Consider the following 20,373-nt stretch of genomic DNA (forward strand, 5'->3'; position numbering starts at 1 on the left):
GGGGGGCCGAGGCGGGGGGGGGCCGAGGCGGGGGGGGGCCGAGGTGGGGGGGGGGGCGGACGGAGGGGCGGCCGGGGCCGAGGCGGGGGGGGGGGGGGGGGGGGGGGGGGCGGACGGAGGGGCGGCCGGAGGGGGAGGGGCGGCCGCCCTGGGGAGGGCGGAGGGGGCCGCCCTGGGGAGGGCGGAGGGGGCTGCCCTGGGGAGGGCGGCCACCGCGCATGTGCTGGTTGGCACCGGCCCAACTGCGCATGCGCGGGACCCGAGTCTCTGGCGCCCCCTAACACATGGCGCCCCGGGCGGCTGCCCGAGTTGCTGATACCTTTGGCCGGCCCTGGAGAGAAGCTTTCAGAAGTCAGTCTGAGAAACAGACCCCCTTTCCTCAGAAAGCAGGGCAGAACTTTAAAAATGAAACTAAAAACAACAGACACAGGGCAGGGCTGAAAATCAAACTTCTACCAGACCCAACCCCTCCCATGAGTAATATCACATCCTGCCTAGCTGGCTAACCCATTAATCATAGCTGTAGCAGTCATTTGGGGTTAATTCTCTGCTTCCCACCGCCGGCAGTGAGAATTGCAATGGTCAGACAATAGCATGCAATGGAAAAATCACGATTTGTGCCCAGAGCCGATTTAATCTCTTGGCCGTCCATGCGAAACCATCGCTTGCATGGATTTAAATCTCCCTGGTGGATTGGGCACTTTGTGCTCCACCCCTTCGCGATGCTCCCCCTCTCTTAGGCAGAAGTCACATGGGTGCAAATTGGTTCAAGTATAAACAAGCGGGGACTGGGCACCATGGCTGTTGGGGGGGGAGGGGGAGAGCGGATAAAAACTCTCAAAAACTCACAAAAATTGGCGGACCTGCTAGGGGGTGGCTATCTGGGCCGGGCAAGTAGTGGGGAATGACTTGGTGCCAAGATTGCGCACTCGGGGTGTCCTCCTCAGGATTGGGGTGGCCTGGCTCAAACGGCCATTGCTGCAGTATGTGATTTAAACACACCCCTCTGGTGCTACTTACAGGCTCCTGGCCGCTCACACTGCTGACCGCCTACTGTGTCCTGTAAATGTTTATAGAGCCTCTGGTCATGTGGGAGACCACCCTGGCCACCCCTCTGGAGACCCTCATATCATCAAGGAGATCAGCATGGCCATCTCAGAAGCGCAGTCCCACTGCAGAGTAAGCCAGGGATTAGCAGAGCTCACCCAACCATAGGACCCCTGTACCATTGCCCTGGCCTTCCCTGGTACATTCCCCCTCTCAGGGCAGAGGACTCATCAAGACCCCCCACCCCTCAGGATCATGACCTGTCTCCTTCTGATGAGGCTGGCTGTGCTGACTGCCTCTGCCACCTCCACCCAGACGCTGTTCAGGAGGGGGGCTTGTGTCTGTGGCCCACCTGGGGAAGAGGGTGTTCCTCCTCTCCTCATTGGAATTGAACAGTGGTCTTCTCTGGGCCATCTTCATGGCTGCAATGAGTTTGTGGTGAGTGAAGCACTTAAAAGCAGCTAAAGCTTGTCAGGCTCTTTGGCGCTAAATCCGGCCCCAAGAGTTACACTGCCCCTGGTCTGGGAATTGTTTCCAATTCATGCCGCAGAGTGCTGGTCCATTTGTATGTCCTGAATTGTGGAACAAATAGCGCCTCTGATGGAAACGCGAATCGCAAGCTATTCAGTTAGTCTCCCAAACAGAGAATCCAGCCCATAACCTGGATACCTTAACCAAAGCTCTTTTCATAACATTACTGCAACAGTCAAAAGGGGCTGGATTGTCCCAAAATGGGACTATGACCCCACGCCAGCGTCGAAACGCTGGCGTTTTACTCTCGAGTTTCCTGCAGAAAAGATGAGCTGATTCAATGACCTGCAGGGGGCTAGCATGGACCCAGAGCAGTTCATGCAGCTTTAGCTGCGGATACGGGCTCTCACATTTCCGGTTTTGAGTCCGTGCATGCGCACAGCGGCGGCCACCAGCTGCCGCGCCGAGCGCCACGGTGGAACCGGACCACGGAGGCAGATAAAAAATGCAGACCCTCCTCCCCGATCGGCCGCACGGGTTTGTCCCCCGGCTGCCTATAAGACCACCCCCCCCCCCCCCACCCACCCCGGTGTCCGATCCCCCCTGAAGCATCCCGACCGGCAATAGGTGGTTAGTTCCACGCCGACAGAAACTGGGCGGGTCAGGGGTGGAGGATCACTGGGCGTGCCTCTGGCAATGGACGCAAGCCTCGCAGAGTACTCCGCCAACACTCCGATTCTCGGGTCCTGGAGAATCGCCGGACCGGCAGCGGGCCCGATTTCGGCGTGAAATTGGATTTTCCGCCCCAGTGCCGAACGTGATTTCGGCGGGGGGGGGGGGGGGGGGGGCTGCGGCGAATTCAGCCCAAGAACTAGGAGCAAGGGGAGGCCATCTGGCCCCTAGATCCTGCTGCGCTATTCAATAAGATCACGGCTGATCATAATACAAATGTATTGAAAATGTATTAATGTATTTAAAAATTTCCTTCATTCTTCACAATAAATTTATACCAAGAGATATTAAAGAAGGCGATTAATTATTCAGTATAATTTGATGAATCTCTTTTTAAAAAAATTTCCAGTTAAGGGGCAATTTTGCGTAGCCAATCCATCTCCCTTGCAGATCTTTGGGTTGTGGGCATGAGACCCATGCAGACAAGGGGAGAATGTGCAAAATCCACACAAACAGTGACCCGGGACCAGGCTCTAACCACTCCGCCTTTGTGCCGGCATTTGATGATGCTCTTAAAGGGGATGACAAAAATATTTTGCTGACTACTTGATCAGGCCAATGTGGTTGGATAACTTTGTGTCCTATTTAGTCATAGCCCCTTGAAGACATAGGTGTGTCCAATTAAATATATCTGGTAGCAGTTTTTGCCTGTGACTGCCTGATGACAAACTGACAAATACAAGGACTTTATAGATATTTAATCAATCGGAGAAAGTTGCTAATATTTTTTAGGAAAGCCATAATGTCTCAGAAACTAGCTCCAAGCATCAGGGTTACCTTTCCTCTTCTGGCTCTAAGTTTACAATGCATAATAATAGTATTATTTGCGTTGTTTGTTAAGTACAGTGAAGATAGTCCAAATAAATACAATGCCACGTACCCAGGTAAGTGCGTTTAAAACTATTTCCCATAACAGTCAATATATTAAATGTGCATTTTTTAAAAGATTAATGCAGTTAATTTCCACCCAACAGGAAATCGATTGTGCGTAACACGACTTACTTTCATGCAGGAAACTTCATAATACTCAGGCATAGAAAACCTTCAACCACGCTGTCCAAGTTCGCTTTGGATTTCAATGGCTGAAGGCAGTATTCTAACAGTGTGTAGCATTTAGCCTTTCGCCATTGCTTAGCCACTGACAGACTTTCAATACGTTTTATTGTGTCTCTTATAACTGAAACCCATATTAACGAAAATGTTCTCAATATCTGCGGGTGCATTTGTAGAATTTTTGCAAACTATTTAATAAACAGTAGAGACCAATTGAAAATGTTCTTGCCGTGGACATCAGAAATACAGGAAAAACTAAAGGAGTCATGTTGCTCTGGGCAACAATAAATAATTGTGAGCTGGGTAAAATGATGTTTCCTGTTTTATACCGGCTACCACCTTTTCAGTGTAACCAATGGATGAAGGAAAATTAGGTTCAGAATGAAGGCAACAAATTAGAGACACACAGATCGAAAGTAACATTTCCTGAAATTCAGAATTGTATCGCGAAGGTGCCACTCATTCGGATGATTTCATGCATTGATGCCCCTAGTTTATTTTTATGTAACATTAGCAAAATTTAACTTTTTGGTATTTTCTATTTCCACTTATTACCTTCCACCTTCCTTTTTAAGTTCTCTTCCCCCTGCTGTAAGGTTACTTTGCACTTCCTATCTTCTCTGACTGACATTTCGTAAACGTTGCACTACTGTATGGCCCACTCTCCAATCTCTTGCAACTTACTCTGGGGAATAACCCAAAGTCAATCGCCCCCCCCAATATACAACTAAACAGATTTTTCACGTTCACTACCACCTTCTCAAGGGCAATCAGGGATGGGCAATACATGCTGGTCGAGTCAGCGAAGCCCACAACCCTTGGAGGAACAAAAAAAAAACAATGTTCTGAATCATTTGAGGTGAAAACTTGTTTTGATTGGTTACTTTGCACAGCCTACTGGAGCAAAATTTCCTGCACTACCTCATTGCTCATTTTCGTTATGTTTCGAGTCATAAAAAGTAGAACAATCTATCCTATTCTGGCGATAATTCTCAATTCACAATATTAATACATATGGAAAATTGCATGTTAGCTGAATATATTATTAACTTTGAATTAAAGTCTTACATTTGTGAAGTGCCTTGGGATGTTTCCTTACATTAATGATTTAATCACCTTTGGTTTAGTTAAAGAAAACTACAAGGTGTACATAATTAAATAGAGTGAAAAGTGATCTCCAGTGACTGAAATTATTTATAAACTAGAACGTAAAGGTTAACTATCATAGAGTGAAACACAGGAACCAAACCTGGATAATTTAAATGAGTCGTATTGCCCAGTAATTTAAGATAAATGACATGTTTTATGATGTGTTCTAAAAGGCAACATGCCAACAACAAACCAGATCACTATGGAATGTGGATTTTAGTTGTATTTATATGATAGTCTTTATAATAATCTTTATTGTCACAAGTAGGCTTACATTAACACTGCAATTAAGTTACTGTGAAAAGCCCCTAGTCAACACATTCCGGCGCCTGTTCGGGTACACAGAGGGAGAATTCAGAATGTCCAAATTACCTAACAGTACGTCTTTCAGGACTTGTGGGAGGAAACCGGAGCACCCGGAGGAAACCCAAGCAGACACAGGGAGATCGTGCACACTTCAGACAGACAGTGACCCAGGCCAGGAATCGAACCTGGGACCCTGGCGCTGTGAAGCCATAATGCTAACAATTATTCTACCGTGCTGCCCGCCAATAGGGGAAATTTATGGTAATTCAAATGGGATTTAAGATGCTCATATATATATTTTTAAATGAAACATGCCCAACACCAAATATTAGCATTTTGGTGAGTTTGCTTGGTTTATTGATAACTTGCTCCAAATCATATGATTTGAAAACAACTTTGCCTACATTTTTAAACATTGATCATTTGTAACAGTGTATCTTGTTGTTAGTCACTGTAAGCAACAAAAGTATAAAGTGCGCAAGTGACCGTGTCTTTAAAAACTTAGGAGTAAATGGAAATATTTGAACGTTGTGTTCTGACTGTCCTGATGCAATATGTTTGGGTGAGGCCATAAAGAGCAGTAGCGCACTGCAGCAACTGATAAAGCCAATCCACTAGTTCCAGTGTCAAAATGATTGGGCGTTACGTTCTGACAGTGCTGATAAGGGAAACCCACAACTGTTTCTTCTTAAAAGTCACTTTGGAATTCTATTTAGCTTAATTTAGATTTTAAACTAAGACACAGGCAAATTTAAAAATACAGTCCCCCCACCCCTCCTTTGAATGTTTGTATTGGCATTGTTAGACATTAATGTAAAAGATTTGTAGTTACATATCACCAAGTCACTTGGAAGTTTTTCTGAATACTTCGCATGCGGCTAAATCCAACAGCCAATTTGCACAAGTAATATGATGAATGAGTTTGTTTTGGTGGTTTTGAGTTGAGGGAGGAATTCTAACCAGGACATTGGGAGAGCTCTCCACTTTAACTAGTGATATTGGGATAATGATATTGGGACCTTCAATATCCACCCATTCCACTGGATTGAGGAGGATTATAAATTGTTTGCCGTTGCAACAATTAACTTTGGTACTTGCAACATATTCAAGTCACAATGAAATACAGATTTTGTATTAACTACTGTGGACTTTAGTAGCGCCAGTTACTTCCATCCAGTTTGGTAGTGAAAGCTGGGAACTGCATAGAACATATGTCACAGTGCATTTTGGTTACCACATATGTATTAAGAAGGAAATAACTTGCACTCACATCACACTTTGATAAACTATCTCAAAGAGCTTTATCGCCAATGAAGTACTTTTGAAGTGTTGTAACAGAGGAAACCTGTTACAGGGGTGCAGATTTATACCTGGCTCTGAAACAAAATAACAATTAATTAAAGTTGTTTCAACAGTTTATGTGGGGATGGATATCTTCTCCCCCCCCCCCCCCCTCTCCTGTTTTATGGGACTGTTTGTGTTTAACAATTGTTTGTTTGCTTTTGGAGAAGGCTTCCTGGAGTTCAGGAGAAGTCCTTGTTTGGGTGGGGGAGGGTAAGGTCAGCAGGGAGCCTTCCTCCTTGAGCTGAGGAGTGGGGGGAGGGAGGGGGAGGTCATTAGGAGGTACCTTTGGGCAGGGGCAGCCGCGCTAGCAGGTGATGCTGGTGAACGGAAGTGAAGTGGTGGGGAAGAAGGCTGAGAGGGGTGGCCAGGGGAAGGTGGAGGGGGGAAGTGGGAAGTGGGGGAGAGGGGGGAAGTTGTTGCGATGTGGCAGGTGGTGAGAGATGACATGGGCAGGGGCGGAGAAAGGGGGCCATCTGGCTTGGGCTAGGTATAGGGTGGAATTAAGGGGCGGGAGTAAAGTGGGGAAGGTGATGGATGGTAGAGGGGTTTGGAGGCATAAGCCTCCGGTAAGGTTGGTAACGTGGAATGTCTGGGGACTAAATGGGCCGGTTAAAAGGTCATGGGTGTCCGCGCACCTCAGGAGTTTGAAAGTGGGGGTGGTCTTTCTGCAGGAGACGCACACCGTGTGAAGGACCAGGTTAGGTTAAGGAAGGGGGGGTCGGGCAGGTTTTTCACTCAGAATTTGATTCAAAATTGAGGGGAGTGGCAATTTTAATGAGCAAAAGATATGTGATTGTGAGTGGGGGGTTGGAAGGGGCACCCGTGGTGTCGGTAAATGTATATGCTACAAAAATTGGGATAATGTAAGTTTAATGAGGGGTTTGCTGGCAGTGATCCCAGATTTGGCCATGCACCAGTTGATCATGGAGGAGATTTCAACTGTGTCCTGGAGCCGAGGTGGATAGGTCGAGCCCCAGGTCGATGGGTAGGGTACGAATGGCGAGGGAGCTGAGGATCAACTCCACTGGCTGTATATTCGGTTTAGAGCGGGGTGAGAGCAGAGGCCGGGGTGCAGGTTTGACCCAGGGTTGTTGGTGAATGAGATTTTTCTGATAAGGTGCTGGTGGCAATTGAAGAGTAGGTGGAGTTGAATCAGAATGGGGAGGTGTCAGCGGCCATTTAAAAAAATTTTTTTTTAGAGTACCCAATTAATTTTTTCCAATTAAGGCCCAATTTAGCATGGCCAATCCACCTAGCCTGCACATCTTTGAGTTGTGGGGGTGAAACCCACGCAAACACAGGGAGAATGTGCATACTCCACACGGACAGTGACCCAGAGCCGGGATCGAACCTGGAATCTCGGTGCCGTGAGGCAGCAGTGCTAACCACTGCACCACTGTGCTGCCACTTCAGCGGCTATTTTTTGGGAAGCACTGAAGGCAGTGGTCCTGGGGGAAATTATTTTGTTTAAGGCTCATGTGGTTGGCGAGGAGGAAAAAGGTGCAAGGACAGTTTGACAGGCTGACAACAGAAGGGCGGTAGGGTGTTGCCTTTTTTACCTGCTATAAATATGGCAGTCAATAGGGCTGCCCTTCTTTCTTTGGATATTGATATTGTATTGCTCAGAGTCGCCAGGTATAAAATGATACCACCACAAGGATTCAACCAGCTATCGATCAAAGAGCCAAACACCAGTTGGTTAGTTCAAGACCAAGGGTACTTTATTTACACACACAATTAATCATGCAATACAGATACTACTAGTTAAACTACACCTATCAACTATGACAACCTGTTCTTAAATTCAGACACCCGGCTTCAGTCAGAGGAACAGTGGCCTTTGTTCGGATCTGGATCTATCGGGTCTGTAGAAGTAACTGCTGTTCAGCTGGGCTCATCCATCTGGTAGAGGGCGTTGAACTTGAACTTGCTCCTGGTGGTGCTGCACTTGGAGGTGGACGTTGCCGGAGCACCAGGTCCAAGAGAGATCGAACACATGGTGGGTTTATCGTTGGGGGTTTTCGCGCTCTTTTGGGTGGTCCTTCAGTTTGGACCCCACTAATTGGGTAATTCGTGATCACTGTGTTCGATTTGAACCAATAAAGGGGCGGGTGCCTTGATGGCTGGGCGTGTCCTAAGCGGTCATTGACCCTGTTGTTTACGCTTCCTGAGTACAGGGAGTGGCGCCGAAATGTCTGGGATTGTATCGGTTGCTCGAGTATCAGTCCTTTGTCTTACGGAGATGGGCCATCAAAATGCTAATCGGTTGGGGGTTTCGATATTGTCGGGATTCTTCGCTCACAAATATACGTTCAGGCTCTGAGCCTGCCTGAGCCTTACGTTGGCCATTTTTCCCATTATGCTTTGCTACCATTCATGTTTCTTATTGTAAGTGACCATCCCAGATGGCTACATGGGCATGAGGGGTACAATATGAGTATGGGGAGAAGGTGAGCTGCATGCTGGCGCACCAGCTGCGTAGGCTGGGGATGTGGTATCAGAGTGAGGGAGGATAAACAAGGTGTTTTGGGAGTACTACCAGGGACTATATGAGGCGGACCCAGCGGGAGAGGAGGGGGGCATGGGGTGGTTTCTGGATCAGCTGGAATTTCCTGAGGTGGAGGAAGCAAGGAGGCAGGCGTTGGAGGAGTCCCTGGGGCTGAGGGAGGTGCTGGATAGTATCAGGGGTATGAAGTCGGGGAAGGCCCCTGGACCGGATGGGTACCCGGCGTAATTTTATAAGGAATTTCGACGGACCTGGCACCACATCTATTGGGGGCGTTTAATGAAGCACTGGAGAAGGGGGAGCTGCGAGAGAAGAGGGAGCTCCCTCGCAGTGAGGGATTGGTTTAGGTATTTGGGGATTCAGATAGCGAGGAAATGGACAGGGTTCCATAAGTGGAACTTAATAAAGCTGCTGGAGGAGGCCAGGGAGGATCTTAGGAGATGGGATACACTGCACTTCATGTTGGTGGGGACGGTTCAAGTGGTGAAAATTAATATTCTGCCGAGGTTCTTGTTTATCTTTCAGGCTCTCCCTTTTATATAAAAGGCTTTTTTTGGAAATGGACACGATAATTTTGGATTTGTATGGGTGGGGAAGGTGCCGAGGGTGGGGAGGACCCTGCTACAGAGGCAGCAGGGGGGTGGTTGACGTTGCCGAACTTGCTTCATTATTATTGGGCGGCGAATGTGGACAAGGTGCGGTGGTGGTGGGAAGGAGAAAAGGTAGAGTGGGTTGGGATGGAGGAGGAATCTTGTAAGGGGTCTAGTTTGAGGGCTATGGTGACGGCAGCATTGTCAATGGCTCAGAGTAGGTATTCAGGGAGCCCAGTGGTGCAGTCCATGGTGAAGATGTAGCATCAGTTGAGGAGACATTTTAGGGTGGAATGGATGTTGATGTGAACGCCGCTGTTCGAGAATCATGGGTTTGAGCCGGGTGAAGGGAAGTGGGTCTGGTCAAGGTGAGGGACTGGTATTTGGAGGAAGGGTTCGCCAGTCTGGAGAAGCTAAGGGAGAGAGGGGTAGAGCTGCCAAGGGGGAGTGAGTTCAGGTAGCTGCGGTAGCTGCAGGTCAGGGACTTTGTGCAAAAGGTCGAGAGGGGATTCCCTAGGTTGCCGGGACACCCTGCTGGAGCGATAGCTGCTTCCGGATGTGGAAGGGTAGGGAAGAATTGGGGATATACACAAGTGGCTGGGAGAGCAGGGAGGCGAGCGGGTGGTGAGGATCACGGAGAAATGGGAAGCGGAGATGGGAGGGGAGATCGATTGGGGAGTATGGAATGCGGCATGGTGTAGGGAAAACGGGACCTCCTCTTGTGCAAGGATGAGCCTGATACAGTTTAAGGTGGTGCACAGGGTGCATGTGACTTGGGCCAGAATGTGTGGGTTCTTTCAGGGGGTAGCAGATGAGTGTGAGAGGTGTGGGCACAACCAGCGAATCACGCACACACGATTTGGGGTTGTGAAAAATTGGGAAGATTCTGGGCGGGAGTTTCGCGGATTTGGCCAGGATCGTGGAGAAGGAGGTCGACCTGGACCCTTTGGTGGCGATATTTGGGGTTTCGGAGAAGCCGGAGCTCGTGGAGAGGAGGAAGGCCGATGTCGTGACCTTCGCCTCTCTGATTGCACAACGCTGAATTTTGCTGGAGTGGCAGTCGGCATCACCACCGGGGATAGCGGAACGGTTAGGTGACCTGTACAACTTCCTGAGGTTAGAGAACACAAAGTATGAGTTAAGGGGCTCAGCAGAGGGGTTTGAGGAAAGGTGAGGGATGTTTGTGACCAGTGGCGGACTGGCCAGGGTGCCAGCTTGCCCGATGGCAAGTGGGCCCCTGATGAAGTGGGCCCCCTATATCAAATAAAAATGCAATAAAGAAACAAACACAGACAACTGTTTTAGTAATAAAAAGGAATAAGAAAAAAAAGAGAACAGGACATAAATAAGCAGTGCATGAAAAGGAACGAAGCAGGGGAGGTAGTGCAAGGATGTGGAATAGGGGGGCCCGGGTCAGGCATAATTAAGGAAATTCCATGTTTTCAGCAAGAGTGTGTGAATTTAAAGATAAAGTTACAATTCGTGATTTGAGATGGTCGGCAACTTCAAAGGATATCAAGCAGTAGTCTTGGTTCAGCCGGTACATCGGTCCAGGGCCCGGAGAGCCAAGAAGGGGCCCGTGAATCTCTGAAGGGCCCTTAAAAATTATAATTAATTAGATAAATAAATCTCCAACTTCTTTCCTGAGATTTGTATTCTAACTTAATAAAATATAATTGTTTTTAGAAAGAGCAATACCAAATAAAAATGCAATAAAGAAACAAACAAATAATCACTCAGTGTATGAAGGAACGAAGCAGTGTTAAACGGATGTGAAAAGGAGTGGGGGGGGGGGGGGGGGGGGGGCTGGTTCACCCGGGTCGGACATAGTTGGAAATCCACGTTTTCAGCAAGAGTGTGTGAATTTAAAGATAAAGTTACAGTTCGTGATTTGAGATGGTCGGCAACTTGAAAGGATATCAAGCAGTACATAGGGTCGTGAGGTCACCGAAAAGGAGAAGCGGTACCTTTGCCCGTGAATCATGAGGTCAAAGATATTGAAGTGATAAGCCATGATCGGTAAACTCAAAGGGTTGCGACTTGTAACACTACACTGGTATCAAACTGGACATGTTAACTTTGGTCGTGGGACCATTCTTAATGTCTTACTATAGTCGGACCAAACTTCAAAGTTTTAACAGTTGTCTCAGTTGCTTGCTGGTGTGAACACTGGACAGTGGATTGTCTCCTCTTCTGAAGCTGCATAGGCCACAGTAGTATTGACTAATGAACATAGCCTATTGAAGTGTAAGTAAGTTATTTTATATTTTTTATCAAGTTGGGGTTTATCTGGCGTTCCTTCAAGTTATTCTTGCAATCATCAATATTCATTTTTCCCAATGTGGGCTATTTTTAATTAAGTTTTTATTTCAGGAATATTACCCCTACCAGCATGGAAAAGAAAAAGCATAAATCTGGGTCACTAAAGCGCAAAGAACAAAAAGAAGCAGAAAGGAAGGAATCAGCCAATCGATGCAGGCCTATTACAGAGTTTATAATACCACAAGCACAATCCACATCAATATCCAGTTCTGCAACAAATAATCAAGAAGCAAGAAACAATGCTCATGGTGATGATGCAATGACATGCGAGTTACAAGAACAGAGAAGAGCTACTTTGAATGTAGAGACAAATACAAGCGCATCCATTACCATTACATCAACCCAGGCCCAATATTTCTTCTGGCTTCCTTGTTCCGGTATCTATACTGCCTGTAGTTGCAACATCTGAACACATAGCTTCAACTAGTGACAGGGAATCAGATATTCCTCCAAACATAAATGACTTGGGTTCTGAAGTACATCCTGTAAATGAACCTACGCAAGAAAATGAAAGATCAATTACTGGAATCTTCCAATATCCATCACGAGCAAAGCTAAAACAGTTTTTTGCTGAACATCCACTTCAGCCACTTGATGATCTGCCATTTGATGCTCGTTTGTATGAGAGGAAAATTATGAATGACTCAGTCCCAAGAAAATGGCTAACATATAACAAAGAAAATAGATGCTTATATTGTTCATACTGCTTAGCCTTTGAGTTTCCCAACACTTGTAATTCATCACCCTTTGTACGTGGCTTTAGTGACTACAGGCGTATTAGCCAGAGCTTGACTTTACATGAATCGACAACAACACATGTCAGAAATGCTCAGCAATATATCAGTGTAGTTAATGATGGCACCTTAGATAAATTTTTTACAGCATCACTAATTAAAAGGAAAGAAGAAGTATTGAAGCAGAGAAGTATTGTCATGAGGGTTATAGACATCATAAAGATATTAGGCAAGCAAGCACTTCCTTTTCGAGGTCACAGAAATGAATAGGCCTACACTCTAGATAATGAGGTTCTGAATCATGGCAATTTTTTAGCTGCAGTGCAGTTGATGGCAAAATATGACCCCATCATGGCAGCTCACGTTTCTGCAATGCAAAACAAGTCTAAACAAAGAATCAAACGATTAGAGCAACAAGGAAAGGCTCAAAGTAAAGGCCGTGGTGGACTTGTTGCATACCTGAGTAAAACAACGATAAACATGTTAATCAAAATTATGAAGAATATAATACAAGAAAGAATTAGTCATGAAATTTCTCAAGCAAAATATTATTCTATTCAGGTTGATTCAACACAAGATAATTCATCCATCGATCAGTTTAGCATTATTATTCGGTATGTGCTTAAAGGTATTATCTGTGAGCGACTACTTTCAGTTGTGCCAAGTAATGATGATACAGGACAGGGACTTTTTGATCTATTGATTGAAACATTACAGCATCTTAAGGGCAGCACGGTAGCATGGTGGTTAGCATAAATGCTTCACAGCACCAGGGTCCCAGGTTCGATTCCCCGCTGGGTCACTGTCTGTGCGGAGTCTGCATGTCCTCCCCGTGTATGCGTGGGTTTCCTCCGGGTGCTCCGGTTTCCTCCCACAGTCCAAAGATGTGCAGGTTAGGTGGATTGGCCATGCTAAATTGCCCGTAGTGTCCTAAAAAGTAAAGTTAAGGGGGGGGGGGAGTTGTTGGGTTACAGGTATAGGGTGGATACGTGGGTTTGAGTAGGGTGATCATTGCTCGGCACAACACGAGGGCCGAAGGGCCTGTTCTGTGCTGTACTGTTCTATGTTCCATTACAGCATCCTAAAATTGACCCCCAAAAATGTTTATCTGATAGCTGCAAGCTACCATGGCCAGTATAATGGTTTACAAAGTAAAATTGCTGATGTGGCTGATCAACGTGTTCATATATGGTGCTATGCCCATGTTTTGAAATGTTGTGTGCCTGTAGTTTATTTTTTCAATTTACTCAAGAATATAGCAACTTTTGTGAAAGCATCATACAAGAGAATGGCTGTATGGATAGAAGTTGTTGGAAAACATCTAGGACAAGAAAAAATGAAACGATTAAAGCTAATTGGTGAGACCAGATGGTCAGGAAAATCCGATGCAGCAACAACTATATTTGGACGTTTTGATGATGCCGTTGTCAGTACTTTCGTAAATCTATTGACATGCTTATCAATGATACAAGATTCAGAAAAGTTTGATGCAAAAACAAAACATGAAGCAAATGTTTTACTTCAAAGTCTTCTAAAGTTTGAAACCATATTGACAGCATTTACTTACTTGTATATATTTGAAACTACAACCCCGTTATCAAGTTATCTACAGACAAGTGGTTTAGATATGTTTACTGCATGGAGTTTGGTAGATTCAGCTGCAACAAAGTTGAAGGAACAGACAAGAACGTTCACAGCAAGGCTTTGGAATTTGTAAATAAATGTAATGACATGATTTCACAGATGAATATGGATGAAAATCAAATATTGGAAATTGATGCGTTGGAAACAGCATTGCCAGTTAAGAGAAACAGCATTTGCCAGGAAGAAGAAAAGAATGGCAGATGAGCTTATTGATGATGAAAGAAATTCCTCAGATTCTCTAGCTGATTTTCGAGTAAATGTGTTTAACCTAATAATGGATCGCATTGTCCAGTCACTAGAATCACGCTTTGTACAACACAAACAGTGTATAAAGATTTGTCCTGCTTGGACCCAGCAAAGTTTAAAACTATTGCAGAGAAGGGCCTTGAAGATGAAGCATTGGAAGGTATTATTAAGCTGTTTCCACAAATCAGCAAAGATCAAGTAATATTGGAATTGTTTTCTTTTGCTTCAAACTTTGATGTATTAAAGCTATTGCTTAATGATGGTGAGAATATGGATTCCAGTTGCAACAATTGTAAAATTTGCAGCACTTGCCCATCGTGTGTACTAAAAATTCTGGCATCCAACAGACTTCATGACAAGGCATATGATATCCTTTATGAACTTTATAAAGTCATCTGCACACTATTAGTTACTCAAGTCCAATGTGAGAGGACATTTTCAAAGCTAAACATCATAAAGACAAGGTTAAGAAATTCGCTGTCTGAGGAGAATTTGGAATCATACATGTTGCTATCCATTGAAAAGGAATTGTTAGATGAATTGGATGCAAAAGCAATTATTGGCAGATTCGCACAATCATCTAGCGAGCACAAACGGTTGCTCTTAATATAGTGGACTGCATGCAATGCTCTATTGTGCTTTTGAAATATCTGTTAATGTGTAAATTGTGCAGTAAACTATTTAAAAATATCAACCAATTACTTAAAATAAAAAATTAAAATAAAAAATTCAATTATAACATTCTGTATTTACATTTGGTATCTACTGCCAGTAATATGTACAGTACATGTACACTGTAATTACTAAGAAATACACATTTTTTCCACAAAAATTTTAATTGTGCCCTTTTTTCCATATGTATTTTTTGAAAATTTTATTTATTCGTTATGAAAATTAAATGATAGCATTGTAGTTGTGGGTGGGCCCCCTTTGTCTCCTGGCAACCAATATTTTTAGACCCAGTACGCCACTGTTTGTGACCGTGTTTGAAGAGCAGTTCTTCACAGGGCAGGGGGCAAGGGTGAAAAAGGGGGAAAATCTGGACAGACAGTATAGTTGATGGTCGGGAAGTATGTTTCCTGGGGTGCTTCTTTGCTGTAACCTGTTTTGATGCATGTTTGTAATGAAATACATTTTTTTTTTAAGTTGTAGGGGCAGCACGGTGGCACAGTGGCGCTGAGGTCCCAGGATCGATCCCGGCTCTGGGTCAGAGTCCGTGTGGGGTTTGCCCATTCTCCCCGTGCTTGCGTGGGTTTCTCCCCACAACCCAAAGATGTGCAGGGTAGGTGGATTGGCCACGCTAAATTGACCCTTATTTGGAAAAAATGAATTGGGTACTCTAAATTTAATTTTTTTAAAACTTGTTTCAAAGACAACGGGCTGTATTCTCCCCTCCCCATGCTGGATGGGAGAATCGCTGGGGCGCCGCGCAAATCATGCCACGCCTCCCCGACACCCACACATGATTTTTCCACACCTCCGTAACCAGCGGCGCGAGAATCGCGCCGGGCCGCTCGGAGAATCGCCGAAAACGGCGAGCGGCGAAAAAAATGACAGTCACGCCTGCGCCGTTCACCCCTGGTTGCTGGCGGCGGGAACTGTGCGGGAACGCTGGGGGAGCGGCCTGTGGGGGGGGGAGGGGGGCTCCTTCACTGGAGGGGCCCTCCGATGGGGTCTGGCCCGCGATCGGGGCCCACCGATCGGCGGGCAGGCCTCTCCCCCCCCCCCTCCCGGGTGTACCTCCTTCCACGGCCGGCACCAGAACCCCGGCGCATGTTGGGTCGGGGCCGGTGCTCGTAAGAAGTTCCCCGCCCATGGGCAGGATGACACGGCCCAACTGCACATGCGCTGGAATGAGCTACCCCAACTGCGCATGCGCGGGTTGGCGCGGCGCCCATTTGGCACCGTGTAAGGAGGCTGGAGCAGCGTGAACTGCTCCAGTGCCGTGCTGGCCCTGTGGGGGCCAGAATAGGTTGTGCCCGGACCCTGTTCACGACGGTGCGAGCACTTGGTCCTGGGAGCGGAGATACCGCCCAACATGTAATTTCGACTTGGAAATGATGGCATAATAGTGGGGCACAACCAATAAGATCATCTATCATTTTAGATTGTGATTTAATTCTCTTTCAATTATTCAAATTTCAATTTTGATTGCAGTTCCCTTTTACTTTTATTTCAATAATAGTATTTCAGGATGTCAATACAATGGTCTTTATTGGCTTTGGATTCCTGGCTACATTCCTCAAGCGATATGGGCGCAGCGGCATTGCCTTTACCATGCTCCTTGCGGCCTTTGCACTTCAGTGGGCCACGATCCTGGAAGGTTTGCTCTTTGACTTTAGGGAATCAAAGATACAAATCAGCATAATCAGGTAAGATTTTCTTGATACCTTATCATTAGAAAATACCTTGAGTTAATTCAGTTTTTCAGAATGTGAATATCTTCAGCTAATCTATGCCGAGTGTTTTCTTTTGTTTCATCTGTCACCTATCGTGAATTGCACTGGAATAGTAAATAATTCCACCGGTTGTGGGACTACTTGGGAATGCAGCCATTCTGTAGAGCTCATTCCCACAGCTCCTTGGAGATTTGCATTTCCTTTAATCAGATTTTGCGGTGTTTAACTGTATTTATCAAGCCAGGGCTGTGGACCTAGATTAGTTCCTCAGGGCTCATTGCTACGCAGAAGATGTATACCTGGTACCTGAATAGATGCAAGGTTTATTGAGATATTTATGAGTTTAAAATGGGTCATATGTTGGATTCTTGTCTTGAACAGTCTTTCTACTTATACACCGGGAACAAGTTGTTGTACCATTGATAATATGTGCTCCGAGGATAGGATATATTCGCTTCACTTGCATGATTACTATTTTTTTAAATGGAGTAATCATCGCCTGGAATTTGCTGGTCTATTAACAACAGACAAGGCTGTCAGCACTTACCATTATTACACGATAAAACAGACATCAACTTTTGTCATCTGCGCATATCCAGTTAAATGCGGAAATCTAGAAGTGATACTGCATTTTCACAAGCTGTGCTGTGTTATAGTCAGGAGGGGGTTTAATTTAAATAGCCTGATTTCTCCTCTCACCACATATCTGTAAACAGAAAGGTGCTTCTGATCCCCCTCCCTCCTTTTATAAGCAGTGGCATATTTCTCAACTCCTCAATTTTGCTCTATTTAAAAACCCCACTGCAAATGTGAGATAGGATGAACTAAAGATTAAGTTTGTTTGCACACACTCAAATGTGAGTGGAAGGGTGGCAAGGTGGCCTCCTTTTCATTCATACAATAAAGGTGGGATAGAGAAAAGAAATTGGTACAGGGCAAGAAGTAAGAATTATTGTTGCGCAGGAGTCGAGAATCAAGGTCTAATGGTGTAATCTTTCGCAGCGTCAGCAGGTTGAAGACTGATGCTGGATAATTCACTTTGCCAGCAGAGATGACTTCCACAATAGAATAGGCACATAGAGATGAATTAGTTTTGTAGGTATTGGTACAGAGGTTTCAGTAGAAACAGTGCAGCTGGAGAGCCAGGTAATCACATCTGGACAGAGCTTTGCCTTTCTAGATGGAAAGTGGCAGTCTGAGTTTTGCAGCTCCAGCAAGACATGTAATATGACTCCCAATTCTCCACGTTGGTTTGGACAAAGGATGCATATTCCCTCGTCTGGATTCTTGAGAATGGTTAATGTTTCAACCACTAATAATTTCAAAAGAGGTTCCACGGTCCTTTGTCCTATCAGGCAGGAAGTCCCCAATGGCCAGACCTGCCTTTGGAAATGTCTTTTGTACAATTCCCTTGGATGTCTACAGTCACAGGGGTCATGAGAATCTCTTTAGAGATAATGAGGTGTCAGCTCCTCTGAATACAGGAAACATTCATTTTGTTTGAGTCATATCTTTTGTCCAGTTTTCACATCTGATTCATCCTTTGCCACTGAAATGTAGACATAAATCACTGATGGTGGGAATAGAGGTTACCAACAATTCACATACTAAAGACTTGTGAACAACATCTCTGGCCCAGAGAAATATAATTTTACAATTGTGGAGTCACATTTCCTCAGAAGAAGATTAATGATGCATATTTTAAAATAATTTTGAAGTTGTTTTCTTTTCAGATTTTCTGTTTTCCTCATTTATATTTCTCTCTTAATCCCAGGTGTATGTCACAATATATATCTGGGAGGATTGTACAATGACTTTAATTTAATTTATATTTCCTGGGTTTTTTTTACTTCCTGTTTTGTAGTCAGTATGTCTTTCTTAGGATTTTTCTGCCTTGGTAGAAGAACTGCCCTGCTCTGTGTCCTCCTTACACGTATATGTGGAGGTTATGCCACACTCGATAAAACACTTTACAAACTACAAATGCTCGTAGAAAAGCTCGAGAAAACTCTGATCAATGCAAGGTGAATGGCAAAAGCCATTCCTTCATTGCTTGTAGCAAATTCCAAGCCATAATGATCTTTAAGTTGAACAATTGCATTTATAATTCATGTGCCAAAACCTTCTGACACTGGATTACATTTTCTGCAGTTAAGATGCCTTTTTTCTTCCCGTTTTAGCCAACAAAAGTGGAGTACATTAGAAGAGTAAATCATTTACCTCCCTGCTGATGCATTCATATTACACACAATAATGTTACACCCATGATGGTTCATACAATTAGTCATGTAACTTACTGCTTATTTGACCTGTAAAGCACAGATGTGTGTCACTGGAGAGCAGTTTGGCTCACAGTATCTGGCTTTACTCATGAGCGTGGTTAGAATTGGTGTTTCTTCTATTGCACTCTGGCCTGCGATCAAGAAATCATAACGTTCAACACAAAGGAGTTTACGCAGCAACAAATTATTGTTTACCATTCTTCATATACGCCAAATCTGATAATATAAACTGTTGCCACTTATCATTAACATATAGTGGTTGGGTTCATACAAAGAACTCAGATGGATGGCTATACACTAATGACACTCTAACTAGCACAGTATGTTAATATGCTAATATATTGTACCAAACGGTAGTGTGATATGGTTTTGCTCTCTTTAATAGTCATAAATGCCAGTGGAGGAGCAGATTATTTGCCACAAGCAAGGAAAGAAAAGCAGGGGATAAACTCACATTACTCATGTACATTTCATGGTAGACAATCTAGAATCGTTTTGGTCAAAGCCATGTAAAAGCACATTATTTACCAAGTTTTGGTCAGGATGTAATGTTTAATGAAAGAAGAGCAATAGTGAAAAATAGAAAATACGGAGACAGAAACAAAAAGAGTTATTGCGATATATTACGATCCCGGACCAGATCCCAATAGTTGCTAGGATACCGGACAGAAACTCCAATATTTGATTTAATATGGAAGTCTATGAGAAAAGGATACTTCACACCAGAAGTAATTCTTCGCATAAATAGGGATATGGTATCTTAAAATAAACTTTATTACTAACACAAGATTAAAATAACTTTAACATAATACCAGAAAATAGCTTACAATTACCAGTTAGCAACGCTTAACAGTAAAATCAAACACATTTCACTCTTAATTGCAATCTCATAATCTCTACTCAAGCAAAACCCATCTCGGGTCAAAATCCTTATTTAAATACAGTTAGCAAACACAGGATTACCTGCTGTACACTTGAACAGAGTTCCTTTTCAAAGACTGATTGGAGAGAGAGAAATCCGGTCAGGAAACAACCTGCAGATTCTTGTCTGTCTCAGAATACTGTTTAACCTGCCAGCCTTTGGCAAAAAGCTCCTGCCCTTTCCATAAGACCATAAGACATAGGAGGAGAATTAGGCCACTCGGCCCATCGTGTCTGCTCTGCCATTCATGGCTGATATTTTTCTCATCCCCATTCTCCTGCCTTCTCCCCATAACCCCTGATTCCCACAGGGCTAAATCGCTGGCTTTGAAAGCAGACCAAGCAGGCCAGCAGCATGGTTCGATTCCCGTAACAGCCCCACCCGAACAGGCGCCAGAATGTGGCGACTAGGGGCTTTTCACAGTAACTTCATTTGAAGCCTACTCGTGACAATAAGCGATTTTCATTTCATTTCATTTCATTTAATCAAGAACCTATCTACCTCTGTCTTAAAAACACTCAGTGACGTGGCCTCCACAACCTTCTGCGGCAAAGAATTCCACAGATTCACCACCCTCTGGCTCAAGAAACTCCTCCTCATCTCTGTTTTAAAAGATCGTCGCTTTA

General features: G+C 44.7%; 1 protein-coding gene across 2 annotated transcripts in view; it reads left to right on the plus strand.

The window, feature by feature from the left end:
* The first annotated feature begins 2,889 nt into the window (after positions 1-2,889).
* Positions 2,890-20,373, plus strand: part of rhd (Rh blood group, D antigen) — a 64,065-nt gene continuing 46,581 nt past the window's right edge. Inside the window, exons 1-2 of one of the 2 annotated variants that reach the window (XM_038799474.1) lie at positions 2,890-3,134; positions 16,330-16,516. In XM_038799474.1, coding sequence (XP_038655402.1) covers positions 2,993-3,134; positions 16,330-16,516 — 329 coding nt within the window. In that variant the 5' untranslated portion in view covers positions 2,890-2,992. The remainder of the gene's footprint in view (positions 3,135-16,329; positions 16,517-20,373) is intronic. The other variant, XM_038799463.1, reaches the window with a different exon arrangement.

Source organism: Scyliorhinus canicula, chromosome 1 (assembly GCF_902713615.1).
Source record: "Scyliorhinus canicula chromosome 1, sScyCan1.1, whole genome shotgun sequence".
Classification (NCBI taxonomy): domain Eukaryota; kingdom Metazoa; phylum Chordata; class Chondrichthyes; order Carcharhiniformes; family Scyliorhinidae; genus Scyliorhinus; species Scyliorhinus canicula.